Source organism: Symphalangus syndactylus, chromosome 12 (genome assembly GCF_028878055.3).
Source record: "Symphalangus syndactylus isolate Jambi chromosome 12, NHGRI_mSymSyn1-v2.1_pri, whole genome shotgun sequence".
In the NCBI taxonomy this organism is placed as follows: domain Eukaryota; kingdom Metazoa; phylum Chordata; class Mammalia; order Primates; family Hylobatidae; genus Symphalangus; species Symphalangus syndactylus.
Genome location: NC_072441.2, coordinates 124346703 through 124373898, shown reverse-complemented (window position 1 = coordinate 124373898; position 27196 = coordinate 124346703). Strand labels below are relative to the sequence as shown.

The window sequence follows — 27196 nt, the reverse complement described above, 5'->3', positions numbered from 1 at the left end:
GCCCACGGCCCCAGGGTCCCGCCCCTCGCCCTCAGCCCCCACCCGACGGTCTTTAAGGTCCCCCGGGCACGCCACGCGGACCCGCAGCGACTCCGCAGGGACTGCGCTCCCGTGCCCCTAGCGCTCCCGCGCTGCTGCTCCAGCCGCCCGGCAGCTCTGAGGATGGAGAGGAGGGCGCGGAGCTCCTCCAGGGAGTCCCGCGGGCGAGGCGGCAGGACTCCGCACAAGGAGAGCAAGAGGGCGAAGTCTGAGAGGAGCGGCGGAGGCCGCGGGCACCAGGAGGCTGGGCCCGAGCCGTCGGGCTTAGGACGGGCGGGGACCCCGGGGGAGCCCCGAGCGCCCGCCGCCACAGTGGTGGACGTGGATGAGGTCCGGGGCTCCGGCGAGGAGGGCACCGAGGTCGTGGCGCTGTTGGAGAGCGAGCGGCCCGAGGAAGGTACGGATTCAGCACCATTATCTGCCACCTTTCCAGGTGGTAACTAAGGGGTGTCAGATAAGGTGGAAAGGGTCATCCCACGAGACCCACTGAAGCCAGAGCAGACTGCTGGATGCTCAGGTTCCTGGGAACGGAAAGGCGTAAGTTAGGAACCCAGCAACCTGCTATGGTGAGCAAAGAACATCAGAAGAAATACAAATATCACTATATACTGGTCTCAGGGCCAGCCTTGGATGGGAGTGGGGAGCGAGTGTGGTACAGGTTGGGGACGAAGCAACTTGGCAAAGGAGCCATGAACTTGGTTTTTGTGGCCATGGATGGGCATATGGGCACCTAATTTAAGTAAAGACATGCATGAGCTGGTGGCTGTAGGCTGTAGGCTATAGGCTTATTCTTCTTCCTGCGTCCGCACCTCTCGGTCTTACCTAAAAGCATTTTAAACTGGGAAGATGATCATTCTTTCTGAAAAGCAGTCGCAGCAGAGCCAAGTGAAGAAGAGCCACACCTGAGTTTAAATCACAGCTCAACCACTTGCTAGCCATGTGATCATAGGAAGGACCTTAACCATCTCTCATATAACAGTACCTGCCTCAGAGGGTAGTGGTGAGGATACAATGAGAAAAGGCATCCAAAGCACTTTGCACAAAGTCTGGAACAAAAACGTACTCAATTCCAGCTGCAAGCTAAGAGACAGGAAAATTAGATCAAAGGAGGGAATGCAAAGAAAGTGTCTCTTGCTTCTGCAGGAGAAACAACTCTTGGGAAAATTTTATCTACCTCCAGTCTTTTTTATAATGAGTGGAAGAAAAAAATGATTACCACTTCAGTGGGATGACAGATGTTAAAAGAAATTAAATAAGGAACAGTGTGTTATATTGCTTCCTGCTGGCTATGAAGTTTTAACATTTCCTAGTTACCAGCAATGCAGTACATGCTGGATCACTGAAAGCTACAATTTAAGGAAGATCTCTGCAGTTGGGGTATAATTTAAATGGGTCATGTTAACACTGTTTTGCCCAGTTGATGATACCCTTTCATCAGTCAGAAACCTCTGTTCAGTAAATGGTTGCTGGGTTCAATGCTGAGGTTAGAGGGCTTGTAACTGTTAGGCAGCAGATCACACTGGTAGGGTAGACAAGTAAGGGAGCCACCATTTATGAAACCCCTACTATATGCCAGGCACACACTGGGTGTTTTACTGAGTTATTTAATCCCTCACCATCCTCTTATCACAGATGAGGAAACATGCTCTGAGAAATTAAGTAACATGCCCAAGTCCTGTAGCTGGGAAGTAGAGAAGCCAAAATCCTAGAGTAAGACAGTCTGATTGAAATGCTCACCCTTGCTTGGTGCTGCCCCTCATTTCTGGTCATGGTCCTACTGGCTGTGGCCTTGGGCACCTTTTTGGGCCTCAGTCCCTCCAGGTACAGAGTAACAAAAGCAGGAGACCTCAAGCAATGGGCGAGGAGTCCCACTAAGGATGAAGTGACCTTTGCTGAGCCCTTGTGTGGGAGGTTTCTGAAGCTCATGGTGAACAGAGAGTAACGTCCCCTCCTCTTTCTCACTTAGCACCACACTCCCAAAGGCAGGCTACTTAAGACGGGAGAAATGAAAAGCACTTCACCTCACCAAAATGTTGGGGACTCTCAGACAATGTTTAAAGGTTTTCCTGCTCGAATAATTAATGTTTCACTATTCACTTAAACCAAACAAGTTAGACATTCAAGCAACTTATTCTAACAGAATAATATCTTGGGGGTAAGTCTTCACGTTAGGTTTGAGGATATAAATTAGTTTTCTATTCATATCTCTCGCTACTGTATGAAGGAATTTTTGAGGCCTTTCTTCACTTATAAAATGTAATTTTGTATATGCATTTATTTATTTTTACTTGCCATGGCTACCACTGGCAACTGAAACATATTTATAAACTAATTAAAACTGGCAATGATACTGTTAGTCATTGCCCTTGAAGAAGAATATTATAAAAATTAATATGTTGGTAGAGCAGCATTTCCCAGAGTAGGTTCCATGAGAAATAAGTTCCATAGAATATCAATGAGTGTTCCTTAGAGAAAATATTACCTGTCCAAATGTGTGTAAACAAAGCTAAGAATGCTTTGCGAGATTCTCATAGCTTCAATGTCCTGAATAGCACTGGGAACTCCAGGAATGGGATGTAGTGCCTAGTATTCTCTAAACTCATTTGCCCAGGAAATTCTTCTTTGGTGGAGCACCCTGTGGTATTAGTATTTCGTAGGATTGCCTTTAGAAACTGCCATACTATGGTATTCAGTGCTGATTTTGTTTTTGTGCTGGTGCAGCTTGCATCTCTGTCCTCTTCTTCAAGTGATCTGCACATCAATTTGGTGGTGACCTTTCTGGGGCATGAAAATCAAATTTTCAGGCCTACTAATTAGTTATCCCCTTTGTTCCCATCTCTTACAAATAAGATTTTAGGCCAGGTGCTGTAGCTCATACCTATAATCCCAGCACTTAGGGAGGCTGAGGTGAGAGGATCACTTGAGGCTAGGAATTTGAGACCAGCCTGGGCAACATAGCAAGACCCCATCTCTGCAAAAAAATAAATTAGCCAGGTAAGGTGGCATGCACTTGTAGTCCCAGCTACTTGAGAGGCTAAGGTGGGGGGACTGCTTGAGCCCAGGAGGCCGAGGATGCAGAAAGCCATCATTGCATCACTGCACTCCAGCCTGGAGAGAGCAAGACCCAGTCTCAAAAGAGAGAAAAAAAGAAAGAAAGAGAAAGAAAGAAAGAGAGAAAGGAAGGAAGGAAGAAAGAGGGGAGGGAGGGAGGGAAGGAAGGAAGGAAGGAAGGAAGGAAGGAAGGAGGGAAGGAAGGAGGGACAGAAAGTAGACTTTACCATTTCCTAATTTTTAGTCACCTAGTCCTCTATGATCTTTTTAAACTGGCAAATAATATTCCTTTAGTCAGTTTTCTAGTACCTGGAGGTTAAAATTCTTGAAATTTTCATAAGTCTTACATTTAAATCATTTTCATTCCTCCTTTCTTCTCACACTCAACTAATATTTATTGAGCACACGTATGGTGCCAGACACTATTCTAAGTCCTGGGGGCATAGTGTAAATAAGACAAGACCCCAAGAAGCTTGTGTTCTTGAGACTGACTTTCCTTGATATTGTTTCATTTATCACCCAAGCATCTTGGATGTTCTGAACCCCAGTTCCTTATCACTTTTTTAATACATATTAGTAGGTGAATATTACCCCATAAAGTTAATTTTCAAAGACTATTGAGATCAACACCTTAATGGAGGTGTTAAAATGATTGAATTTCAGACATTAAGGCATGTAATGAATGGGGAAGTTATTTCATGGAAGATAAGCCTCTGGACATGTGCTTGGAATCACTTAAAACAAACCGGACAGAAGATGGCCTAATAGGAACAGCTTTGGTCTACAGCGCCCAGCGTGATCAACACAGAAGACAGGTGATTTCTGCATTTCCAACTGAGGTAACTGGTTCATCTCACCAGGACTGGTCAGAAAGTGAGTGCAGCCCATGGAGGGTGAGCTGAAGCAGGGCGGGGCGTCGCCTCACCCAGGAAGCACAAGGGGTCGGGGGATTTCCCTTTCCTAGCCAAGGGATGCCATGACAGACTACCTGGAAAAACAAGACACTCACACCCAAATACTGTTCTTTTCTCAAGGTCTTAGCAACCTGCAGACAAGGTGATCCTCTCCCGTGCCTGGCTTGGTGGGTCCCACGCCCAAGGAGCCTTGCTCACTGCTAGCACAGCAGTCTGAGATCGATATGTGAGGCCGCAGCCTGGCTGGTGCGGGGGGGTGGGGTGTCCACCATTGCTGAGGCTTGAGTAGGTAAACAAAGTGGCCAGGAAGCTCAAACTGGGCAGAGCCCACCATAGCTCAACAAGGCCTACTGCCTCTAGACTCCACCCCTGTGAGCAGGGCATAGGTGAACAAAAGGCAGCAGACAACTTCTGCAGACTTAAACATCCCTGTGTGACAGCTCTGAAGAGAGCAGTGGTTCTCCCAGCACAGCGTTTGAGCTCTGAGAATGGACAGACTGCCTCCTCAAGTGGGTCCCTGACCCTCGTGTAGCGTAACTGGGAGACACCTCCCAGTAGGGGCCAACAGACACCTCATATAGGCAGCTGCCCCTCTGGGATGAAGCTTTCAGAGGAAGGATCAGGCAGCAATATTTGCTGTTCTGCAGCCTCCTCTGGTGATACCCAGGCAAACAGGGTCTGGAGTGGAACTCTAGCAAACTCCAACAGATCTGCAGCTGAGGGACCTGACTGTTAGACGGAAAACTAACAAACAGAAAGGAATAGCATCAACATCAACAAAAAGGTCATCTACGCCAAAACCACATCTGTAGGTCACCAACATCAAAGACCAAAGGTAGATAAAACCACAAAGATGGGGAGAAACCAGAGCAGAAAGCTGAACATTCTAAAAATCAGAGCGCCTCTTCTAAACCAAAAGATTGCAGCTCCTCACCAGCAATGAAACAAAGCTGGACGGAGAATGACTTTGATGAGTTGACAGAAGTAGGCTTCAGAAAGTCAGTAATAACAAACTCCTCCTAGCTAAAGGAGGATGTTCAAACCCATCGCAAGGAAGCTTAAAACCTTGAAAAAAGATTGGACGAATGGCTAACTAGAATAAACAGTATAGAGAAGACCTTAAATGACCTGATGGAGCTGAAAACCATGGCACAAGAACTTCATGACGCATGTGCAAGCTTCAATAGCCAATCCAATCAAGTGGAAGAAAGGGTATCAGTGACTGAAGATCAAATTAATGAAATAAAGTGAGAAGACCAGGTTAGAGAAAAAAGAGTAAAAAGAAACGAACAAAGCCTCCAAGAAATATGGGACTATGTGAAAAGACCAAAGCTATGTTTGATTGGTGTTGGGAGCAGGCCCCCCAAAATCTGGCCATAAACTGGCCCCAAAACTGGCCATAAACAAAATCTCTGCAACACTGTAACATGTTCATAATGGCCCTAACGCCCAAGCTGGAAGGTTGTGGGTTTACGGGAATGAGGGCATGGAACACCTGGCCCGCCCAGGGTGGAAAACCGCTTAAAGGCATTCTTAAGCCACAAACAATGGCATGAGCAATCTGTGCCTTAAGAACATGCTCCTGCTACAGTTAACTAGCCCAACCTATTCCTTTCATTCCGCCCATCCCTTTGTTTCCCATAAGGGATACTTTTAGTTAATTTAATATCTATAGAAACAATGCTAATGACTGGCTTGCTGTTAATAAATATGTGGGTAAATCTCTGTTCCAGGCTCTCAGCTCTGAAGGCTGTGAGACCCCTGATTTCCTACTTCAAACCTCTATATTTCTGTGTGTGTGTCTTTAATTCCTTTAGCGCCACTGGGTAAGGGTCTCCCCGACCGAGCTGCTCTCGGCAGATTTGTGTACCTGAAAGTGATGGGGAGAATGGAACCAAGTTGGAAAACACTCTTCAGGATATTATCTAGGAGAACTTCCCCAACCTAGCAAGGCAGGCCAACATTCAAATTCAGGAAATACAGAGAATACCACAAAGATACTCCTTGAGAAGAGCAACCCCAAGACACATAATTGTCAGATTCACCAAGGTTGAAATGAAGGAAAAAGTGTTAAGGGCAGCCAGAGAGAAAGGTTGAGTTACCCACAAAAGGAAGCCCATTAGATTAACAGCAGATCTCTTGGCAGAAATCCTACAAGCCAGAAGAGGGTGGGGGCCAATATTCAACATTCTTAAAGAAAAGAATTTTCAACCCAGAATTTCATATCCAGCCAAACAAAGCTTCATAAGTGAAGGAGAAATAAAATCCTTTACAGACAAGCAAATGCTGAGAGATTTTATCACCACCAGGCCTGCCCTAAAACAGCTCCTGAAGGAAGCACTAAACATGGAAAGGAACAACCGGTACCAGCCACTGCAAAAACATGTCAAATTGTAAAGACCATTGATGCTATGAAGAAACTGCATCAATTAATGGGCAAAATAACCAGCAAACATCATAATGACAAGATCAGATTCACATATAACAGTATTAACCTTAAATGTAAGTGGGCTAAATGCCCCAATTAAAAGACACAGACCGGCAAATTGGATAAAGAGTCAAGACCCATTAGTGTGCTGTACTCAGGAGATGCACCTGATGTGCAAAGATTCACATAGGCTCAAAATAAAGGAATGAAGGAAGCTCTACCAAGCAAGTGGAAAGCAAAAAAAAAGCAGGGGTTGCAATCCTAGTCTCTGATAAAACAGACTTTAAACCAACAAAGATCAAAAGAGACAAAAAAGGCCATTACATAATGGTAAAGGGATCGATTCAACAAGAAGAGCTAACTATCCTAAATATATACACACCTAATACAGGAGCACCCAGATTCAGAAAGCAAGTTCTTAGATAGCTACAAAAAGACTTAGATTTCCACAAACTAATAATGGGAAAATTTAACACCCTACTGTCAGCATTAGACAGATCAATGAGACAGAAAGTTAACAAGGATATCCAGGACCAGAACTCAGCTCTGCAACAAGCAGACCTAATAGGCATCTACAGAACTCTCCACCCCAAATCAACAGAATATACATTCTTCTCAGCACCACATCACATTTATTCTAAAATTGACCACATAATTGGAAGTAAAGCACTCCTCAGCAAATGTAAAAGAACAGAAATCACAATAAACTGTCTCTCAGACCACACTGCAATCAAATTAGAACTCAGGATTAAGGAACTCACTCAAAACCACACAACTACATGTAAACTGAACAACTTGCTCCTGAATGACTACTGGGTAAATAATGAAATGAAGGCAGAAATACAGATGTTCTTTGAAACCAATGAGAACAAAGACACAACATACCAGAATCTCTGGGACACACTTAAAGCAGTATGTAGAGGGAAATTTATAGCACTAAATGCCCACAAGAGAAACCAGGAAAGATCTAAAATCGACACCCTAACATCACAATTAAAAGAACTAGAGAAGCAAGAGCAAACACATTCAAAAGCTAGCAGAAGGCAAGAAATAAATAACATCAGAGCAGAACTGAAAGAGATAGAGACAGAAAAAACCCTTCAAAAAATCAATGAATCCAGGAGCTGGTTTTTTGAAAAGATTAACAAAATAGACCGCTAGCAAGACTAATAAAGAAGAAAAGAGAGAAGATTCAAATAGATGCAATAAAAAATGATAAAGGGGATATCACCACCTATCTCACAGAAATACAAACTACCATCAGAGAATACTATAAGCACCTCTACACAAATAAACTAGAAAATCTAGAAGAAATGGATAAATTCCTGGACACATACACCCTCCCAAGACTAAACCAGGAAGAAGTCAAATCTCTGAATAGACCAATAACAGGCTCTGAAATTGAGGCAATAAATAATAGCTTACCAACCAAAAAAAGTCCAGGATCAGATGAATTCACAGCCAAATTCTACCAGAGGTACAAAGAGGAGCTGGTACCATTCCTTCTGAAACTCTTCCAATCAATAGAAGAAGAGGGAATCCTCCCTAACTTTTTTTATGAGGCCAACATAATCCTGATACCAAAGCCTGGCAGAGACACAACCAAAAAAGAGAATTTTAGACCAATATCCCTGATGAACATCGATGAGAAAATCCTCAATAAAATACTGGCAAATGAATCCAGCAGCACACCCACCACGATCAAGTTGGCTTCCTCCCTGGGATGCAAGGCTGGTTCAACATATGCAAATCAATAAACGTAATCCATCACATAAACAGAACCAATGACAAAAACCACATGATTATCTCAATAGATGCAGAAGAGGCCTTTGACAAAATTCAACAGCCCTTCATGCTAAAAACTCTCAATAAACTAGGTATTGATGGAATGTATCCCAAAATAATAAGAGCTATTTATGACAAACCTACAGCCAATATCATACTGAATGGGCAAAAACTGGAAGCATTCCCTTTGAAAACCAGCACAAGACAAGGATGCCCTCTCTCACCACCCTATTCAACATAGTGTTAGAAGTTCTGGCCAGGGCAATCAGGCAAGAGAAAAAAATAAAGCGTGTTCGATTAGGAAAAGAGGAAATCAAATTGTCCATGTTTGCAGATGACATGATTGTATATTTAGAAAACCCCATCATCTTAGCCCAAAATCTCCGTAAGCTGATCAGCAACTTCAGCAAAGTCTCAGGATACAAAATTAATGTGCAAAAATCACAAGCATTCCTATACACCATTATCAGAAAAACAGAGAGCCAAATCATGAGTGAACTCCCATTCACAATTGCTACAAAGAGAATAAAATACCTAGGAATCCAACTTACAAGGGATGTGAAGGACCTCTTCAAGGAGAACTATAAGCCACTGCTCAACTAAATAAAAGAGGACAGAAACAAATGGGAGAACATTCCATGCTCATAGATAGGAAGAATCAATATCGTGAAAATGGCTATACTGCCCAAAGTAATTTATAGATTCAATGCCATCCCCATCAAGCTACCAATGACTTTCTTCACAGAACTTGAAAAAACTACTTTAAAGTTCATATGGAACCAAAAAAAGAGCCCATATTGCCAAGACAATCCTAAGCAAAAGGAACAAAACTGGAGGCATCACGCTACCTGACTTCAAACTATACTACAAGGCTACAGTAACCAAAACAGCATGGTATTGCTACCAAAACAGAGATATAGACCAAGGAACAGAATGGAGGCCTCAGAAATAACAACACATCTACAACCATCTGATCTTTGACAAACCTGACACAAACAAGAAATGGGGAAAGTATTCCCTATTTAATAAATGGTGCTGGGAAAACTGGCTAGCCATATGTAGAAAGCTGAAACTGGATCCCTTCCTCACACCTTACACAAAAATTAATTCAAGATGGTTTGAAGACTTAAATTTAGACCTAAAACCATAAAAACCCTTGAAGAAAACCTAGGCAATACCATTCAGGATATAGGCATGGACAAGGACTTCATGACTAAAACACCAAAAGCAATGGCAACAAAAGCCAAAATAGACAAATGGGATCTAATTAAACTAAAGAGCTTCTGCACAGCAAAAGAAACTATCAGCAGAGTGAACAGGCAACCTACAGAATGGGAGAAGATTTTTGCAATCTACCCATCTGACAAAGGGCTAATATCCAGAATCTACAAAGAACTCTAACAAATTTACAAGAAAAAAAAACCCCATCAAAAAGTGGGCAAAGGATATGAACAGACACTTCTCAAAAGAAGATATTCATGCAGCCAACAGACACATGGAAAAATACTCATCATCACTGGTCATCAGAGAAATGCAAATCAAAACCACAATGAGATACCATCTAACACCAGTTAGAATGGCAATCATTAAAAAGTCAGGAAACAACAGATGCTAGAGAGGATATGGAGAAACAGGAATGCTTTTACACTGTTGATGGGAGTGTAAATTAGTTCAACCATTGTGGAAGACAGTGTGGCGATTCCTCAAGGATCTAGAACTAGAATTACCATTTGACCCAGCACTCCCATTACTGGGTATATACCCAAAGGATTATAAATCATGTTACTATAAAGACACATGCACACATATGTTTATAGCAGCACTATTCACAATAGCAAAGACTTGGAACTAACCCAAATGTCCATCAATGATAGACTGGATTAAGAAAATGTAGCACATATACACCATCGAATACTATACAGCCATAAAAAAGGATGAGTTCATGTCCTTTGTAGGGACATGGATGAAGCTGGAAACCATCATTCTCAGCAAACTATCACAAGGACAGAAAAGCAAACACCGCATGTTCTCACTCATAGGTGGGAAATGAACAATGAGATCACTTGGACACAGGGCGGTGAACATCACACACTGGGGCCTGTTGGAGGCTGGGGAGCTGGGGGAGGGAGAGCATTAGGAGAAATACCTAATATAAATGATGAATTGATGGGTGCAGCAAACCAACATGGCACATGTATACCTATGTAACAAACCTGCACGTTGTGCACATGTACCCTAGAACTTAAAGTATAAAAACAAAAAACAACAACAAAAACAGACACATGTAAAGCTCAGTGCTTTTTATATGTATGTGTTATTTTATCCTTATGCCAGAGATAGGTGATATAGCTCATGAACTAGTTATTATGGGATAGTCATGAGATGTTAGCATCCTCATAATATAGTGAAGAAACTGAGGTGTGAAAAGGTCATACGCCTTGCCTAAGGTCATCTGGATATGAAACAGTAGAGCCAGAACTGGAATCCAGACCTTCTTCACAAATTTTGTGCCTGTTCCAGTATACCCCCACTCCCTTTCTTTTTTATTTTATTTTTGAAACAAGATCTAGCTCTGTCACCCAGGCTGGAGTACAGTGGTGCAGTCATAACTCACTGCAGCATCAACCTCCCAGGCTCAACCTTTCTTCCCACCTCAGCCTCCTGCATAGCTGGAACTACAGGCATGCACCACCACACCCAGCTAGTTTTTAATTTTTTTTTGTACAGACAGGATCTCACTATGTTGCCCAGGCTGATCTTGAACTCCTGGACTCAAACGATCCTCTCACCTCAGCCTCCCAGAGTGCTGGGATGACAGGCATGAGCCACTGTGCCTGGTCCCCACTACCTTTCCAGGAGCCTGCTCCTCTCCAGGCCCTGTGAACTCTGACTACTCTGATTTGACTTATTCTAATATTTCCAGCAAAGTCTCCAAGTTGCACCGACTCCAGTACCAAGAATTGAACCAACAGATGCTAGTCAGTGAATACAGTGAAGTTTCAATATAATTATTCTTTTGCTTTGATTTTTTTAAGGTACCAAATCCTCCGGATTAGGGGCCTGTGAGTGGCTTCTTGTCCTCATTTCCCTGCTCTTCATCATCATGACCTTCCCTTTTTCCATCTGGTTCTGCATAAAGGTGAGATTCCATGAGGACCCAATAGGTAATTTCCTGAGGCCTCTCACTGGCCACACCATGCCCATTCTCACTTCTGTTTTCTGGTACATGTTATTGCTCCATGTGGAATGCCCTCACCCCAGACTCACCTTCTAGGATAGCTCTTACTCCTCCAAGACCTTGCTCAAATGTGAACAGGAAGCCTTCTTTGACTCCTCCAGACTGTCATTCCCTTCCCGGTGCTCCCATGTCACTCTGCTTTCACTTCGTTCTAACACTTACCACATGTATTATATTGGCTATGTCTCATTCATCTGCATTCTGTGACCAGAATGGATCATGACATCCACTCCACACACTTCCACGAAACTTCTCAGGCAGCTTCTATAGACCATGAGTCATGATTATCTTTGGCCCACAGGTGGTTACAGATGCCTGTCCCTGAAGTAAATGAAGACCTGTGTCCGTTCTGGAAGCACATGCCAAGATGGAATTAGAGGAGCAAGAGATTTATTGGGAGACATTGCCTGTGAAACATTAATGGGAAAGAAAACAAGAGTAGTCAGGAGAAGCCTTCAGACAGTTATGCAGGCCTGACAATTGTGATATGAGAAGGGGAAGAAAGGATTGGGCAGAAAGAGCCTCTGACTGTGGTGCAGCTCTGAGAAAGCATTGGCCAGCCCAAAAGGGAACTCCAGAGCAAGGTTTGCTTCATAGGAGTCCCACAGTGGGCAGAAATGGCATGGCCCTAGTACTCCTGCCATCTCAGTCATTGGCTGGAGCTGCAGAGAAGACTGTGTCCTTGGCTGAAACAGTACATCTGCTGCTGGGGCTGTTGTTGGTTTTACTCCTCACAGCAAGCAGCAGCTCTTTCCTCTTCCCCTTCACCTTTCCCTCCCCAAGATACATTTTGGTATCTCGTGTTTTTGTTTTCATTTATCTCAAAGTATTTTCTCATTTTCCTTGTGATTTCTTCTTTAACCCATTGGTTAGAGTATATTGTTTAATTTCCACATATTTGTCAATTTCTCAAATTTCCTTCTGTTATTGATTTCTAATTTAACTTCATTGTAATAAGAGAATATACTTTATGTTATTTCAATCCTTTTAAATTTGTTTAAGTTAGTTTATGGCCTAGCATATTATCTATCCTGGAGACGATGTTTCATATATGCTGGAAAAGAATGTGTTATTTGCTGTTGTTGGGTGGAGATGTTCTGTGTAGATGTCTGTTAGGTCTATTTGTTGACAGTGCTATTCAAGTCTTCCATGTCTGTCTAGTTCCATCCATTGTTTCAAGTGGGGTATTGAAGTCTCCAACTGTGACTACTGAATTGTCTATTCCTACTTTGAATTATTTTGGTCTTTTTCCTCATGTATTTTGCAACTCTGTTTTTAGGTGCATCTATGCTTATCATTGTCACACTTCCGAAATGCATTGATCCTTTTATCATTATACAATGTCCCACTTTATTGCTAGTAACATGTTTGCTTCTTTTGAAGTCCATTTTCTCTGATGTTAGGATAGCCATTCCTGCTCTCCTTTAGTTACTGTTCTTATGGTATATCTTTTCCATCTTTTACTTTCAGTCTGTTCATATCTTTGAATATAAAGTGTGTCTCCTATAGACAGTGTATAGTTGGCAGCAGGCTCTTCTTGAAGGGTGACCTGAGCACCTGCATGATTGCCACAAGATCCAACACTGACTCAGCCATGGTTTTTGGGAAAGGCTCTCAGGTCTGGTCACTTAAGATGGTAAGCCCTAAGAAGCCAATTAGGGAGAGGAAACAAAAGCAGAACCAGGCAGTTATATTTGAGCAAGGTCTTGAAGAAGTAAGACTCCCCTTCATCTATGGGGAGAATTTGTTTTTTCCAGTAAAAGCAGGTAAGAAACAAGTAATGCTAGGAAACCAAGCAATTGGGAATTGCTGGGCATGCTCTAAGAACCACATACAGTCATTCATTCTGATTGTTTCAAGCAAGGCAGTGTTCTGGCCTCATAAAATTGTAAACCTCATGAAGACAAACAAAACATGGTTCCCAGCCTCAAAGGACTTACAGTGGGTTAGTAGATCCTGTTACTTTAAGAAGCACATTTCAAAATGTGTTTTGTTGGGCCTCTTTATCACATTTTTATATCTGGCTAGTTATTATTCATTGGAGCTTTTTAAAGTGGAGGGAGGATAGGGAAGGAAAATAAATTTGTCTATAGTCACAAATCATTCTTTCATTTATTCAATAAATATTTATTGAATACTTACAATATATCAGGCATTTTTTAAGCACTGAGAAAAAAAGATTAATTCCGTATCATCAAGGAGTGCCTCATCTGGTGGGGCATATATTAATATATAAATAAGCAGACCAAGTTAAGTCAGTGATAAACATGCAATTGAACTCAGATTCTGATACTGGTTCAGAAAGTGAAGTTTATTTTTAAAGTAGTGTGCAGTAATTTCTCTATTTCTCTTCTAATAGACATTCTCCAGAATCTTTTTGTCATTTAAAAGTATCTCTGCACATTTTCAGGGTAAACACAAATTTTCTAGATCTATCACCAATGAAAATTGGCAAATTAAAATCCAATTGAGGCTGGCCACGGTGGCTCATGCCTGTAATCCTAGCACTTTTGAAGGCCAAAGCAGGTGAATCACCTGGGGTCAGGAGTTCGAGACCAGCCTGACCAATAAGGCGAAACCCTGTCTCTACTAAAAATACAAGAAATTAGCCAGGCATGGTGGCTCACACCTGTAATCCCAGCTACTTGGGAGGCTGAGGCAGCCGGGAGGCGGAGGTTGCAGTGAGCCGAGATCATGCCACTGCACTCTAGTCTGGTTAACAAGAGCGAAACTTAGTCTAGAAAAAAAAAAAATCCAATTGAATCATTTTGAAGCAGCCTCAGAAGAAATTGCACTCTGAAACAAAATATCACAAGTGGTATTAAAATATACTCCCTCTTTCTGTTAAATAGCTAATGAGCAATACACATAAAAGCTAGTAATGCAGAAGTCACAGTAAAATACAAGATTTAATATGCCTTGATAAGATTAATTTAGGGAAAGTTGGCCATGGTTTTTTAGATAGTCATAAGTCTTTAATCAAAATTCTGTCTATGGGTTCAAAAATTAACATGGTTAATATACTTTTTCATTTCTGAAATTTTACACTTACTAAATATAGATTTTGGAAATTTAAGTATTAATAGAAATTTTTTCTTGGTTCTCAAAACAAAAAACTTCTGATATCTAGGATCATTCTTATGCCAAGGCCTTTTGAAGACTTTATTTTTCTTTCTGGGAGTGATTTGAAAGGATTAAATTTCTCTTTAGGTTGTACAAGAGTATGAAAGAGTAATTATATTCCGACTGGGACATCTGCTTCCTGGAAGAGCCAAAGGCCCTGGTAAAAAACACTCTTTTTTTTCTAAACACCTCTCTCCTGACTTGCCAATTTCTTCAACCCATGCAGATTTGTAATATGAACCTCAGATTAAATGAAGTAACTTGATTCATGATATCTGAATTTTCCAATCTGTTACTTATAGGTTATTCAAAAATTCTTCAGAGACTATTACTACTAGGTCATAGGTAGCCAAGAGAGAGAATTGGCACAGAGAACCCACATGCCAGGGCGAGGCTTGCTGGAATAGCAAGTTAGCTTAGGAGCAATGGCTGGGGACTGATTTGAGTACAATGTGTATAATATGGTCAGAGTCCTGTGAATTCTCAGAGAAAAGCTGAGCTAGTTCCCAATCCAGGTGCTCAGATCCAATCATGGGAGATAGGCAAAGTTTAGCATTCAAATAACAAATTGGTCTTCAGTTACACGGATTTAAAAAACATAGATTAGGCATTTCTTGTGGCTCAGACTCTGTGCTAACCATAAGACATGGTCTCTGCTCAGGACCTTAAGATCTAGTGGAGTTGATGTCCAGAGGTCCAAGCCCATTATGGGAGACAGATAGAAGTATGGTCAGTCTGAAAGGTTTAGTAGTGGGGGTTTGGAGATCTAAGTCAGCCAGGAAGGTATGAGGAGCAAAGTCCCATGTGTATATATTGGAGAGGGTCTGAGTTCCAGGACATCCCCACAGAGACCAGACTAGGTACAAATATCAGAGTTTGAAGATTCAGAATGAATATATGGGTCCACACAAAAGTAGAACCAGACCCTGTAGTTCCAGGACAAAGAACATCTTGTTCTGGCCCTGGTTTTCAGGAACCTTCTCAATTGGCACTGAGGAGGACTAGTAGCTGACTAGTATCCTGGACTCTGTGAGGTGCTGCTTGTTTCAACAAAGCTTTGGCTCTTGCAGGAGCCCACAGAATCCAATGGGCTCTCACAAAATCTCAATAAATCAATCTACAAATGTTTATCGCACATTGGTCCTATATATTATATAGGGTGGGCAAGGACTAACTAGCCAACCAGAAAGCTGGTATCATGATAATTGCTATTCTGATTACTTCTGGGGCTCACATTCTAAGGAATATGACATGGAGGTTGCTGGCTCTAAAATTTGACACCTGGGTACACTCATGGATTCAAAAACAATTTTAGAGAGCGCCTAAAAGGCACTAAGTCAGACACTAAGGCTAACAACAGCGCATAGGACACTACTTAGGGAGTTCAATTCTAGTGAAAGGACAGACATGCAACTGAGATCTGGGGAGGCCAGCACCATGACTAACAGGACCACACAGCCCAGTTTGCTGGGAATAATCCCTGTTTATACCTATTTTCCTGGATTATATATTATAATATATAATAGTGCCCTCCTTTTACCCTCAGGTGGAGGTGGGATGGGCCAATGGTCTGTAATTAGAGGCTAAGAAAAGTAATGTAGTGTGCAACCTGACCCCAGAAAGGTGAAACCCAAACAGCCTTCATGCTAGCTATTTATCTGTCACTTCCTCCTCCCTCTCTTTTAGGTCTTTTCTTTTTTTTGCCCTGCCTGGATACCTATCACAAGGTTGACCTTCGTCTCCAAACTCTGGAGATACCTTTTCATGAGGTAAGCCAAATGATGGCTTTTGCTTTCTCTATACATTTTCCATGGTCTATCTACCATGGAAAAAATGATTATTTATACTCAAAAATAGGAAAGAAAAATAATGATATGGACTACATCAGAACTTAAAAGTTTTGTGCATCAAAGGACACAATTAACAGGGTGAAAAGGCAATCTAGGGAATGGGAGAAAATATTTGCAAATCATATATCTCATAAAGGGCTAATATCCAAGATATATAAAGAACTCATACATCTCAACAACAAAAAAAGTAAACAACCTGATTTAAAAAATAGGCAAAGAACTTTGTGATAGTTAACCTTATGTGTCAGCCTGGCTAGGCCATGATCATTTGACCTATATTTGGCCAAACACATCTGGATGTTACTGTGAAGGTACTTTTTTAGATGGGATTAACATTTAAATCAGTAGACGTTGAGTAAAGCAGATTACCCTCCCTAATGTGGGGTGGGCCTCATCCAATTAATTGAAGGGCTCAAGAAAAAGACTGACCTCCCTTTGAGGAGGAAGGAATTCTTTCAGTAGAAAAGATAAACTTTTCGCTGGGTCTTCAGCCTGAAGATTTTAGACATGCTAGCTTCCATAAGCACATGAGCCAATTCTTTAAATCAATATTTTTTTCTCTCCCCACCCCAGCATACCTATATGTGTATGTGTGTGTGTGTGCATATATATGTATGGTGAAACCCAAACACACACATACACATTTTATAGTTTCTCTAGAGAACCCTAATACAAACTTGAACAGACATTTCTCAAAGGATGACATACAAAGAAGATGAAGATATATAAATGGGCAACAAGCATATGAAAAGATGCTCAGCATCACTACATTAAGAAAATACAAATCAACATCACAAGATATCACTTTACACTCATTAACATGGCTACTGTTTTTTTAAAAACCTGGAAAATAACAAGTGTTGAAGAGGACGTAGACAAATTGGAACCCTTGTGCACTGTTGGTAGGAAAATGTAAAATGGTGCAGCCACTGTAGAAAACAGTAGAGCGGCTCCTCAAAAAATTAAGAATAGAATTACTGTATGACCCAGCAATTCCACTTCTGCATATAAACCTAAAAGAATTGAAAGTAGGGTCTTAAAGAATATTTGTACACCTGTGTTCATAACAGTATTATTCACAATAACCAAAAGGAAGAAGCAACCCAAGTGTCTACTGATGACTGAAGAGATAAATAAAATGTGATATATAACCCACAATGGAACATTATTCAGCCTTAAAAAGAAAGGAAATTCTGACATTCTACAAGATAGATGAACCTTGAGGACATTATGCTAACTGAAATAAGCCAATCACACACACACACACACAAATACTGCATGATCCTACTCATATGAGGCACCTAGAGTAGTTAAATTCATAGAGACTGAAAGTAGTATGGTGGTTGCAGAGATTGAAGAGGAGAAATTGGAGAGTTATTATTTCATGGGTACAGAGTTTCAGTTTTACAAGATGAAAAAGTTATGGAGATGGATGGTGGTGATAGTTGCACAATATTATGAGTGTATTCAGTATCACTGGACTGTATACTTAAAAATGGTTAAGATGGTAGTAAGTTTTATGGTATATGTATTTTAACACAATAAACAAAATTGGGAAAAAAACCTCACCCCAATCCTGTTACCCATAGTTAACTGTTGATATTTTGGAGTATATCCTTTCAGTTTTTCAATGTATGTGGTTATATTTACAGATGGGTATATATATATATACACATATATCATACCATATATACTGTTTTGTAATGTGTCTTTCTTAACCCAACAATATATTGTGATCATCTTTTCATATTAGCTAAATGCTTCTATCCCTTTATTTTAAATGGACATACAGCATTTCATTTAGTGGCTGTATCACAATTTACTCAACCAATTCCCTATTGTTGATGTTAAATTCTTTCCAATTTGTATTCCAATTGGCAAAACTGTGAGTAACATCCTTATAGCTAAACCCTTAAAATATGTCCTTATGATCAATATAAAAAGGGAAATGTTAAGACATCTTTCTAGGGCTTGTGATGTATATCATCAAAGCATCCCCTAATGTACACTCTAGCAAGCAATACATTAGAGGGCTTGTTTCCCAGAACATGCTTCTCTTTTAGCAGATGTTTTATTTTGGTATCAGTTTAGAAAGACCTGGTTTCGAATCAACTGAATGTCTTCTTGCGAGAAAATTATTTCTGATTTTTTTTACAAAAGGATTTACCACAGGATTAAGTTGTGCATTCTTTCATGTATTTAATAAAAATTTCATAATTTTCAAAAACATGTCTATTTTAAATAAAGGGTAGGCCAACTCTCTTTTTCTCTTGCGGAGAAAATTCCCTTTGAACACATTTAGTTCCTCTAACCCCACATAGGAAAGGAGCCCAAGAATCAAGCCTGTCATCCAAACTTTTTTCTGCCTAGATTGTGACCAAAGACATGTTTATAATGGAGATAGACGCCATTTGCTACTACCGAATGGAAAATGCCTCTCTTCTCCTAAGCAGTCTTGCTCACGTTTCTAAAGCTGTGCAATTCCTTGTGCAAACCACCATGAAGCGTCTCCTAGCACATCGATCCCTCACTGAAATTCTTCTAGAGAGGAAGAGCATCGCCCAAGATACAAAGGTACTTAGATAAACGTAATGGCCAATATGCTGAAATATTTATCTCTTATTCATTTGTTCATTGGCCATTTATTAAATCTTCTATGGCCAGTTCCATCCCTTAGGGACCATCCCTTTGGGAGCTCATAGCTAGTTAGGAGGTTGCCAAATTGACTCTAAGTCAATTATAGTTATCAGTATGGTGCTTGTTAATCAGTCATTGCCACAGTTTTTGCTCTCAAACCTACTCCAGTGACTTTAAATTCATACCCAAGTACTCACCTAGTATTAAGTATTGAGAATGATTGCTGGCAGGAACGGTGGGGTTGGTGGGGATGGACAGGAGGGGTTGGTACACAAAGATGATAAAGCATGGTTCCCAGGAGCTTACTGTCTACCTGGGGAAACAAGCATAACGAGTGTCAAGTTAAATAATAAGTTCAAATAAGACTTTCAGATAACAAAAGCTAAGATGTCATAGACCTTTACATGATGAATTACGCAATCCATTGTCTAGATTTAATCAATTTGGAATTAGAGGGGAAAGAGCAAGAACTGCTTTACAAGCAGCTCCCTCTAGTCCACAGGCAGCAAGCTCAGCAAGCTCATTCACGGCCAGGGTCGGTGGCTTTGATTCTTACCAAGGCAGGTAGGCAAAAGGTATTCAGAGGAGAAGTGAGAAGACAGCAGGATTCCAGGCAGCTGGCCAATGGAGTGGCAATTACCACTAGCAATGGAGCCTGTCACTGAAGCAGTGGGGACACCCAGGCGCAGAACTGGGTTAGGAGGTTGTGAATCATGGTAGTTGGAAGGAGGACCTCAAATAGAGGGACCCCAAGAATCAAAGGCACTGGTAGTAATTATGCTTTATGGGATGTCCCCCTTCACCCTCCCTTCCTTATTCATCCTTCTCCTCTAAAGGATAAAGTCCAGACACTTGACATTCAAGCTTGCCCTTATTACACTGGTTGTAATATATATACAAGTGTTCTTTGACTTATAAACCATCATAAAGCAAAAAATATCGTAAGTCAAAAATGCATGTATCCTAATAAACCCATGATAAAAGTCAAAAATTGTCAAACCATTGCAAGTTGGGGACCATCTATCTAAGACATTAGTTTTCCCAGACTACAACCACCATAGCAGCAGGGGCTATGTTTTATTCATCTCTTGGTCCTCAGCACGGGCTTGTCACACAGCAGGTAGATAATGTTTTTTGGATAAATGAATAAATGACCCAACTGTTGTAGTCTCACTTCTTGCCACCCTTCTCCCACTGAATCTAATACTCCAACCTACTTTAGCTTTTGTCCAGCATTCAGCACTTTTATGCTCCCATTGCCTCCTCTTGGGCTGTATCTTCTGCATGGAATACTTCCCTTTTCTCCACAAGCAAGATTTTATTTGTCCTTTAAGATGCCACCTATTCTGTGATGTCTTTATCAACATTCCTTACTCTCACCCACACCCCCAAATTAGTCTTCTCAGGGTTCTCAATGCACTATGCTTACTATTTGTCTAATAACTAAAAAATAATGAGAAAATAAGTGTAAAAAGAAGAGTTTGGGTCAACATGGAGAGCTCCATGCCCTGCCCCTCCTTTCCAGAATCCACAGTCGATTTTCTTCCCTCTCCTGTTTCCAACTTCAATCAAGGGGGTGGATGGGACTGGGAAGCAGGAGGAAACTGGAGCCACCAGCATCAGCTGTAGAAGTGAAAACATCCTATAATTGAAAGACATCTGGAAGAGAGACTAGAGACTGGTTCTCAACTCAGTGCATTTTAAAACAGATTTTTAAAATATATCTGTATTAGTTCCTATTACTTCTGTAACAAACTACCACAAATTTGGTGGCTTAAAACCAAACAAAAATTATTAGTTTTGAAGACCACAGAGTCCAAAATCAGTTTCAATGGGCTAGAGTCCAGGTGTCGGCCAGACCAATTTCTTCTGGAGGTTCTGAGAGGAGAATCCGTTTCTTTGCCTTTTCCAGCATCTGGTGGCTGCCTGCATTTCTCAGCTTGTGGCACCTTCCTCCATCTTTAGAGTGCATCATTCCAATTCCTGCTTCTATCATCATGTCACCTCTTCTTCTGTAGTCAAATCATCATTTGCCTCCCTCTTATAAGGACACCTATAATTACATTTAGGGCCCCCTGGATAATCCAGGATAATATCCCCATCTCAAGAGCCTTTAACTTAATCACACCAGCAAAATCCCTCTTGGGGTAACATTCACAGATTCCAGGGATTAGGACATGGGATATCTTTGGGGACCATTATTCAGCATACCACACAATCTTCAATTGCACAGATATTTATTGGGTGGCACTATGCAAGTTAAACAACTCTTTGCAAGGCACTGTGAAGTTAAATACAACAGGCAAATAATGTCCTTTCAAAGGGAATGTTCTTCCTTAGTACAGAACAATGGCCACCAGGGTTTAGGCATGCTCTCCTCCCACCTGGAGGCTCCCACTGACATCTGAATTCTTCTCTCCACAGGTTGCCTTGGATTCAGTGACCTGTATTTGGGGAATCAAAGTGGAGAGAATAGAAATGTGGGTAGGAAATTAACTAGGAAGAACCGTATGATAAAGGAAAATATTCTGGTTTCCTCTTCAATTTTTCATTTGAAAAATTATTTTCACTGAGTACTATAGCCATATCAGCATAAATTTATAAAAAAGAGAAACAAATCACCTAATATCTTACAGCCATAACACAATCACTGTAACATTTGGACAAATTACTTTGATTATTTTTTTCTCTATGAATCTAAAAATTGTTTTAGATAAAATTTACATGAAATTTCCCATTTTAGGCCAGGCACAGTGGCTCACACCTGTAATCCCAGTACTTTGGGATGCCAAGGTGGGTGGATCGCTTGAGGTCAGGAGTTTGAGACCAGCCTGGCCAACATGGCATAACTCTGTTTCTACTAAAAATGCAAAAATTAGCTGGGTGTGGTAGCACATGCCTGTAATCCCAGCTACTAGGGAGGCTGAGGCAGGAGAATCGCTTGAACCCAAGAGGCAGAGGTTTCAGTGAGCCAAGATCATGCCACTGTGCTCCAGCGACAACCACAGAGCGAGACTCAATCTCAAAAAAAAAAAAAAAAAAAAAATTAGCCGGGGGTGTTGGCAAATGCCTGTAATCCCAGCTACTCAGGAGGCTGAGGCAGGAGAATCACTTGAATCCAGGAGGCAGAGGCTGCAGTGAGTCAAGATTGCACATTGCACTCCAGCCTGGGTGACAGAGTGAGACTCCGTCTCAAACAAAAAAAAAGAAAGAAGAAAAGAAATGTCGCATTTTTGCTATTTTAAACGGTGGTTTTAGTATAATATATTTACTAAGGGTTACAGCCATCACTACTATCTAATTCCAGAACATTTTCATCATCCCAAAAGGAAGCCTGTACTCATTAAGTGGGAATCCCCCATGTACTCCTTAATGCCTGGCAACCACTAATATAGTTTCTGTCTCAATGGATTTGCCTCTTCTGGACATTTCACATGAATGGAATCATACAATATATGGCTTTTTGTGTCTGGCTTCTTTTCACTTAGCATAATGTTTTCAAGGTTCAACTATGCTTGAGCATGAATCAGTACTTCATTACTTTTTATGATCAAATAATACTTCGTTGTGAGGCTATACCACATTTTATCGGTTCATCAGCTGATGGACATTTGGGTTGTTTCTGCTCTTTGGCTAGTATGAATAATGCTACAGCAAGCATTAATTTGTAAGTTTTTGAGTGAACATGTTTTCAATTCTTTTGGGTCTGTATCTAGAAGTAGAATTACTAGGTCATATGGTAACTCCATATTTAACTTTTTGAGGGGCAGCTAAACTGTTTTCCATATATGCATTTTTATAGTTATAATCAGGGTCAAAAGACAATTTTGTACCTTTTATGCAATACATTAGGCATCGTTCTTATTTGGTCAGTTGTACCCTTTTCAAAATCAATTCTTCTCTTTTATAAACTTGGATGAATTCCCCTTATATTTATTATCAGTAGTGTGGCTCTTCAAGCCATTGTTCAAATTTATTAGTTGGGGTTTAGATTATATCCTAAGTGGAAAAACTGAGCACAGCTCATCAATACAAAACCTGCTGTGCTGATAATGAGAAACTACAGCTCTACTGTAGCATCAGCAATAATACAAAACTGCATTTGAGGCATCGACCTTGGAGATCTGCCTACTTTTGACCTCAGAAGTCTAGGGATGGCACACTCTGGTCACTCAGAATTTGCTACTCATCATGAGACAGCAGTAGAGAGGCTTGCAAGTCTGTGTGAAAGCTTTGGCCCCTAAATCATGGCTGCACACCTACATGCCTGCATTCTTTCTTTTTCAGTAAAGATGTGAGGCTGCCAGCTGGGCTTCAGCACTCACTGGCTGTGGAGGCTGAAGCGCAAAGACAAGCCAAAGTGCGGGTGAGCACTCCATCCTCCCACCCAGACTGCTCTTTAGGAAGGCCTGCTCGTGGAGAACATTTCCCCTTTGCTTCCTTACTGTCCATTCATTAGGCACTGGGAAGAAGCTGTCTTGGGCCCTTACAACTCTATTAAAATTGCTCTCTTAAAGTGTGTTAATAGTCCCCTGACTGACTAATGCAACTCCTCTCCCTCTCTGAAGATAATAGTGACCACTCACTGCTTGAGTCTCACCTTCTCTCTCTCTCCTTAAAGGCATCTCCACACACATCAATCCCTCTTCTCTAGTGCTGGCATCTTTTCCTGGGTAATCATAGTCACCCTAACTTCTAGGTATCCCCTAGAACTGTATCCCAAGCTTGGCACAAGTTTTGGAGGGACAACCACGATCAGGGCCCAGTTCCCTCAGTGCTAGAACCAAGAGAAGGCTGTGCTACTCGGCTCCACTCAGGCATGACAGCGAGAAGCAAAGATGTGGCAGCTAGCAGCTTCTGGTGACTGAGGTGTGGGTGAGGGGGCCTTGGGAAGAGGAAAATGAAGAATGAAGGGAGGCAGATTTCTCTGAAAGAACAGAGAGCAGGTGAAGATAAAAACCTGAACCAGTAAGAGGATCATTGCCTGTGCACCACTGAGGGGACGTGGGGATGAGGAAGGGGAGGAGGATAGTCCCCAGGGCAGTTGCTTCTAGATCTCTGAGTGAAGTCCTCTTCACCCACTTTCAGGTAGCATTTGGGTAGTGGGCTCAGCACTTTCTCTTCAGAAATGTTTACCCATTCACTTTGCCTGAGCTGGGGGTCACCCTTTCATAACGTCATGCCTTTGCATGGAATGTTGGCTAATCTTTTCTCTATGTTGGCAAAATCCTAATCTTTCAAGGCCCACCAGATGCTAATAACTCCCCTAATACTTTGTTTATACTTGTGATGGCTCCTAACAAATTCCATCTTAAATTGTGATTAATAGTTTAATCTGTCTCCCCAGCTCAAGACCCTTCAGAAAGAAGACTAAACCTGTTCTATGCTTAACCGTGCTTGCCACATAGTAGATGCGCAGTGCTTGTCTGCTGAGTCACTGCATAGTGGTGAAGCCTTCAGGGAATGAAGAACAATCACTTTGCTTTTGGTCACATGTTTTCTAGATGATCGCTGCAGAAGGGGAAAAGGCTGCTTCTGAGTCCCTGAGGATGGCAGCTGAGATTCTGTCAGGCACCCCTGCTGCTGTTCAGCTTCGATACCTCCACACCCTTCAGTCTCTGTCCACAGAGAAGCCTTCCACTGTGGTTTTACCTTTGCCATTTGACCTACTGAATTGCCTGTCTTCTCCCAGCAACAGAACTCAGGGAAGCCTCCCCTTCCCAAGTCTTTCCAAACCTGTTGAGCCACTAAATCCTAAAAAGAAAGACTCTCCCATGTTATAGGAAGGATGAGGCATAATGTGACTGTAAAGGGGCCTGCCATAGAAAAGCCACATCCCTGAGGGAGGCATTCTGTCCTCATTCCCTGCCCTTCCTTTGGTTGCCATACGGAATGGCCATGGAATGCACGAAGACACAATGCACCATCCATGAGAAGACAGTGAAATGATGTAATGACAGAGAAGGCAGACAACACATTTCCATGACTCATCTAGTCAGAGCAATTATGGGAAACAGCTTTGGTCAACATTCTACTTTGGAAAAAATTTTGAGTCTAGATGTGGTTAAATTTTGACTTCTGGGAACTTAGTTCAGATGTCCCTTTCACTGTATGTCCTCTGGCCCCTTTGGCAAGGTTGCCACAGCTCCCACAGCCCTTCCTACAAGCACCTATCATTGGGCTTGTCACACTCTATTGCTCTTCTGTCCTGAAGATGCGGTCTTCTCTCCAACGATACTACCAATTCTTCAAAGGCACGTCTTAGTTTTCCTCAACCACACTCAATCTTTTTGCTCCACCCTGAATTCCTCACACCTAACCCTGATAGTTACCTAAAGTGACACTTATATGTTTCAGAGTGAATGCAAAAAAGAGAGATGTACTTGGAGTCGGATATACAATTTATCCCTAATTAAAGCATTTAAAAGAAATTCTTTTTGTGGAGATTCCTTTTTTAAATAAAGAAATAAATAAAAGGACAAAAACATCTGACACATGTGGCTTAAAATCTGAGGGAGAATCACTATAAATAGTGGGCCCAAGTGTAATCTATTTTCAGTATAGAACTTACCAGCTTGTTTATTTCTTCAAACGGTAATAATATTAGGTAACCTATACATGCCCTGACATATTGTTTTCTTATACAGATATTTCTTAATATAGATACATTTCTCTAAGTCTTATTTTTCATTAATTTGCCTTATACAATTAGAAATGCATATCTGCAGAAAAAAATAAGCCAATAAGAAAGCTTATCTATACTTACAGCAAATTCTCTATAAACTTAAAAAAGTCACTAACATTATAAAACATTACCAACATTACTAAAATAATGTTAGTAAATTCTGAAGCCAAAGGAACAGGCAAAACTCTAAACTATGCAGGGGTGCCGAAATATAAATGTGGAATCCAAAAGGCTCTCATGTCCAAATAAGTCAAAGGCAGGTAACAAAATCTACCAGACCCAGGAGTATGGTGTCAGAAACAAGAAAGCAAACACTGATGAAGCAGCAACAGGACATGGGTTGGGGAACTCCTAGGTGATTTCCTAGAATGTCTCATCATCTAGGATGTGGAGCTTGCTTTCATGGACCAGCCGGGGCATGATCATAGGTGGTTTAGCCCATTTAAAGGGTCAATGGCAATCAGAGCACTCCTGAAGTGGGAAATGTTTCTCATTACTACTGTGTTGGCCCATACCCATTCCAGTGTATTGGTTATTGGAATTAAGATGGCACCAAGGGTTGTTGGTCACTTTTCACACCATATATGACGGTTCCGGATCTCAGGATAGCAAATTTTGGCATGTGTAATGAAGAAGAAGGTAGAGTCATGCTGGGTCAGGCATAACAGAAGCCAAACGCAGAACAAGCGGAAGTGAACGCCAGGGTAAAAATGGCTTTTATGACTCTTCATACTTCCTTATAACACTGGTTTTTTGTCAAAGGCAGATTTTGCTTGCATATCTGGGGAGTGCCTACGGTATCTCCTATTGTTTGGTTTCCTCTGATGTCTGGCACAGGTCAGTATTTAAATTTCTCATTGGAATGCCAGAGGGCTTTCAGGTCTGCTTGATGGCATGTGTTGTCTTTCAAATTAACCAACTGTTGCAGTTGGTGGGCTTGATGAGAAGGAAATAATGGCGATAAGTCGCTATAAAACTGTGTTTAGGTGAAAGAGTATAGTGGATAGTCAAAGGTAAAATTCTTCAGAAACTGGCTAGTGAGCTGACCCAGGTGCTGCATTCCAACTGGTTACTAATTGTGAAATGATGGCTGGAGGACAAGCTGGAGAGTACAATCTAAAACCATGATATGTTCTAGGAATAGTTTTTTTTCCTGATAATTTAATATTAATAGAGTGGCAATAAGCTGATAAACAGGGATAAGATGTTCGAGTCTGGCACTGGAGTCTGCCATGACCAAAATGACATGCCTCTGAGAGTGGGAGAAGTCTATGGCACACTCTAGGAGAATGGTGTTCCAGGGCATTTGGAGTTGACAGTGATGTGGCATTGGTGTATTCAGACCTGAATTTATTATGCAAGCAGCTAGCTTAAGGGCTAGTATACTGCAGATTGTTGGGCTCAAAATCATCAGAAATGTGCCCTATGGAGGCTTTGAAGGCCTTC

General features: G+C 41.4%; 2 protein-coding genes across 11 annotated transcripts in view; one reads left to right on the top strand and one right to left on the bottom strand.

Moving 5' to 3' along the window:
* The first annotated feature begins 78 nt into the window (after positions 1 to 78).
* Positions 79 to 25496, top strand: NPHS2 (NPHS2 stomatin family member, podocin). Of its 2 annotated transcripts, XM_055255132.1 has the most exons (8): positions 79 to 436; positions 11253 to 11356; positions 14666 to 14738; positions 16265 to 16347; positions 18799 to 19002; positions 21490 to 21545; positions 23353 to 23431; positions 24570 to 25496. In XM_055255132.1, the coding sequence occupies exons 1-8, from the start codon at positions 163 to 165 to the stop codon at positions 24846 to 24848; spliced, it is 1152 nt and encodes a 383-aa protein (XP_055111107.1). In that variant the 5' UTR covers positions 79 to 162; the 3' UTR covers positions 24849 to 25496. The 2 variants fall into 2 exon arrangements, with proteins under 2 accessions (XP_055111107.1, XP_055111108.1); XM_055255133.1 differs by lacking the exon at positions 18799 to 19002.
* AXDND1 (axonemal dynein light chain domain containing 1) overlaps positions 21286 to 27196 on the bottom strand; it is a 177767-nt gene continuing 171856 nt past the window's right edge. For all 9 annotated transcript variants that reach the window (XM_055255123.2, XM_063627440.1, XM_055255124.2 and 6 more), the window contains one exon: positions 21286 to 21509. In XM_055255123.2, coding sequence (XP_055111098.1) covers positions 21502 to 21509 — 8 coding nt within the window. In that variant the 3' untranslated portion in view covers positions 21286 to 21501. The remainder of the gene's footprint in view (positions 21510 to 27196) is intronic.

What these genes read in the sequence shown, in the direction of transcription:
- NPHS2 (XM_055255132.1), top strand. Translation starts at nt 163, where the DNA reads ATGGAGAGGAGGGCGCGGAGCTCCTCCAGGGAGTCCCGCGGGCGAGGC. An exon ending in GAGCGAGCGGCCCGAGGAAG is followed by an intron (nt 437 to 11,252) that starts GTACGGATTCAG and finishes GATTTTTTTAAG; the next exon opens with GTACCAAATCCTCCGGATTA. An exon ending in AAAGACAAGCCAAAGTGCGG is followed by an intron (nt 23,432 to 24,569) that starts GTGAGCACTCCA and finishes CATGTTTTCTAG; the next exon opens with ATGATCGCTGCAGAAGGGGA.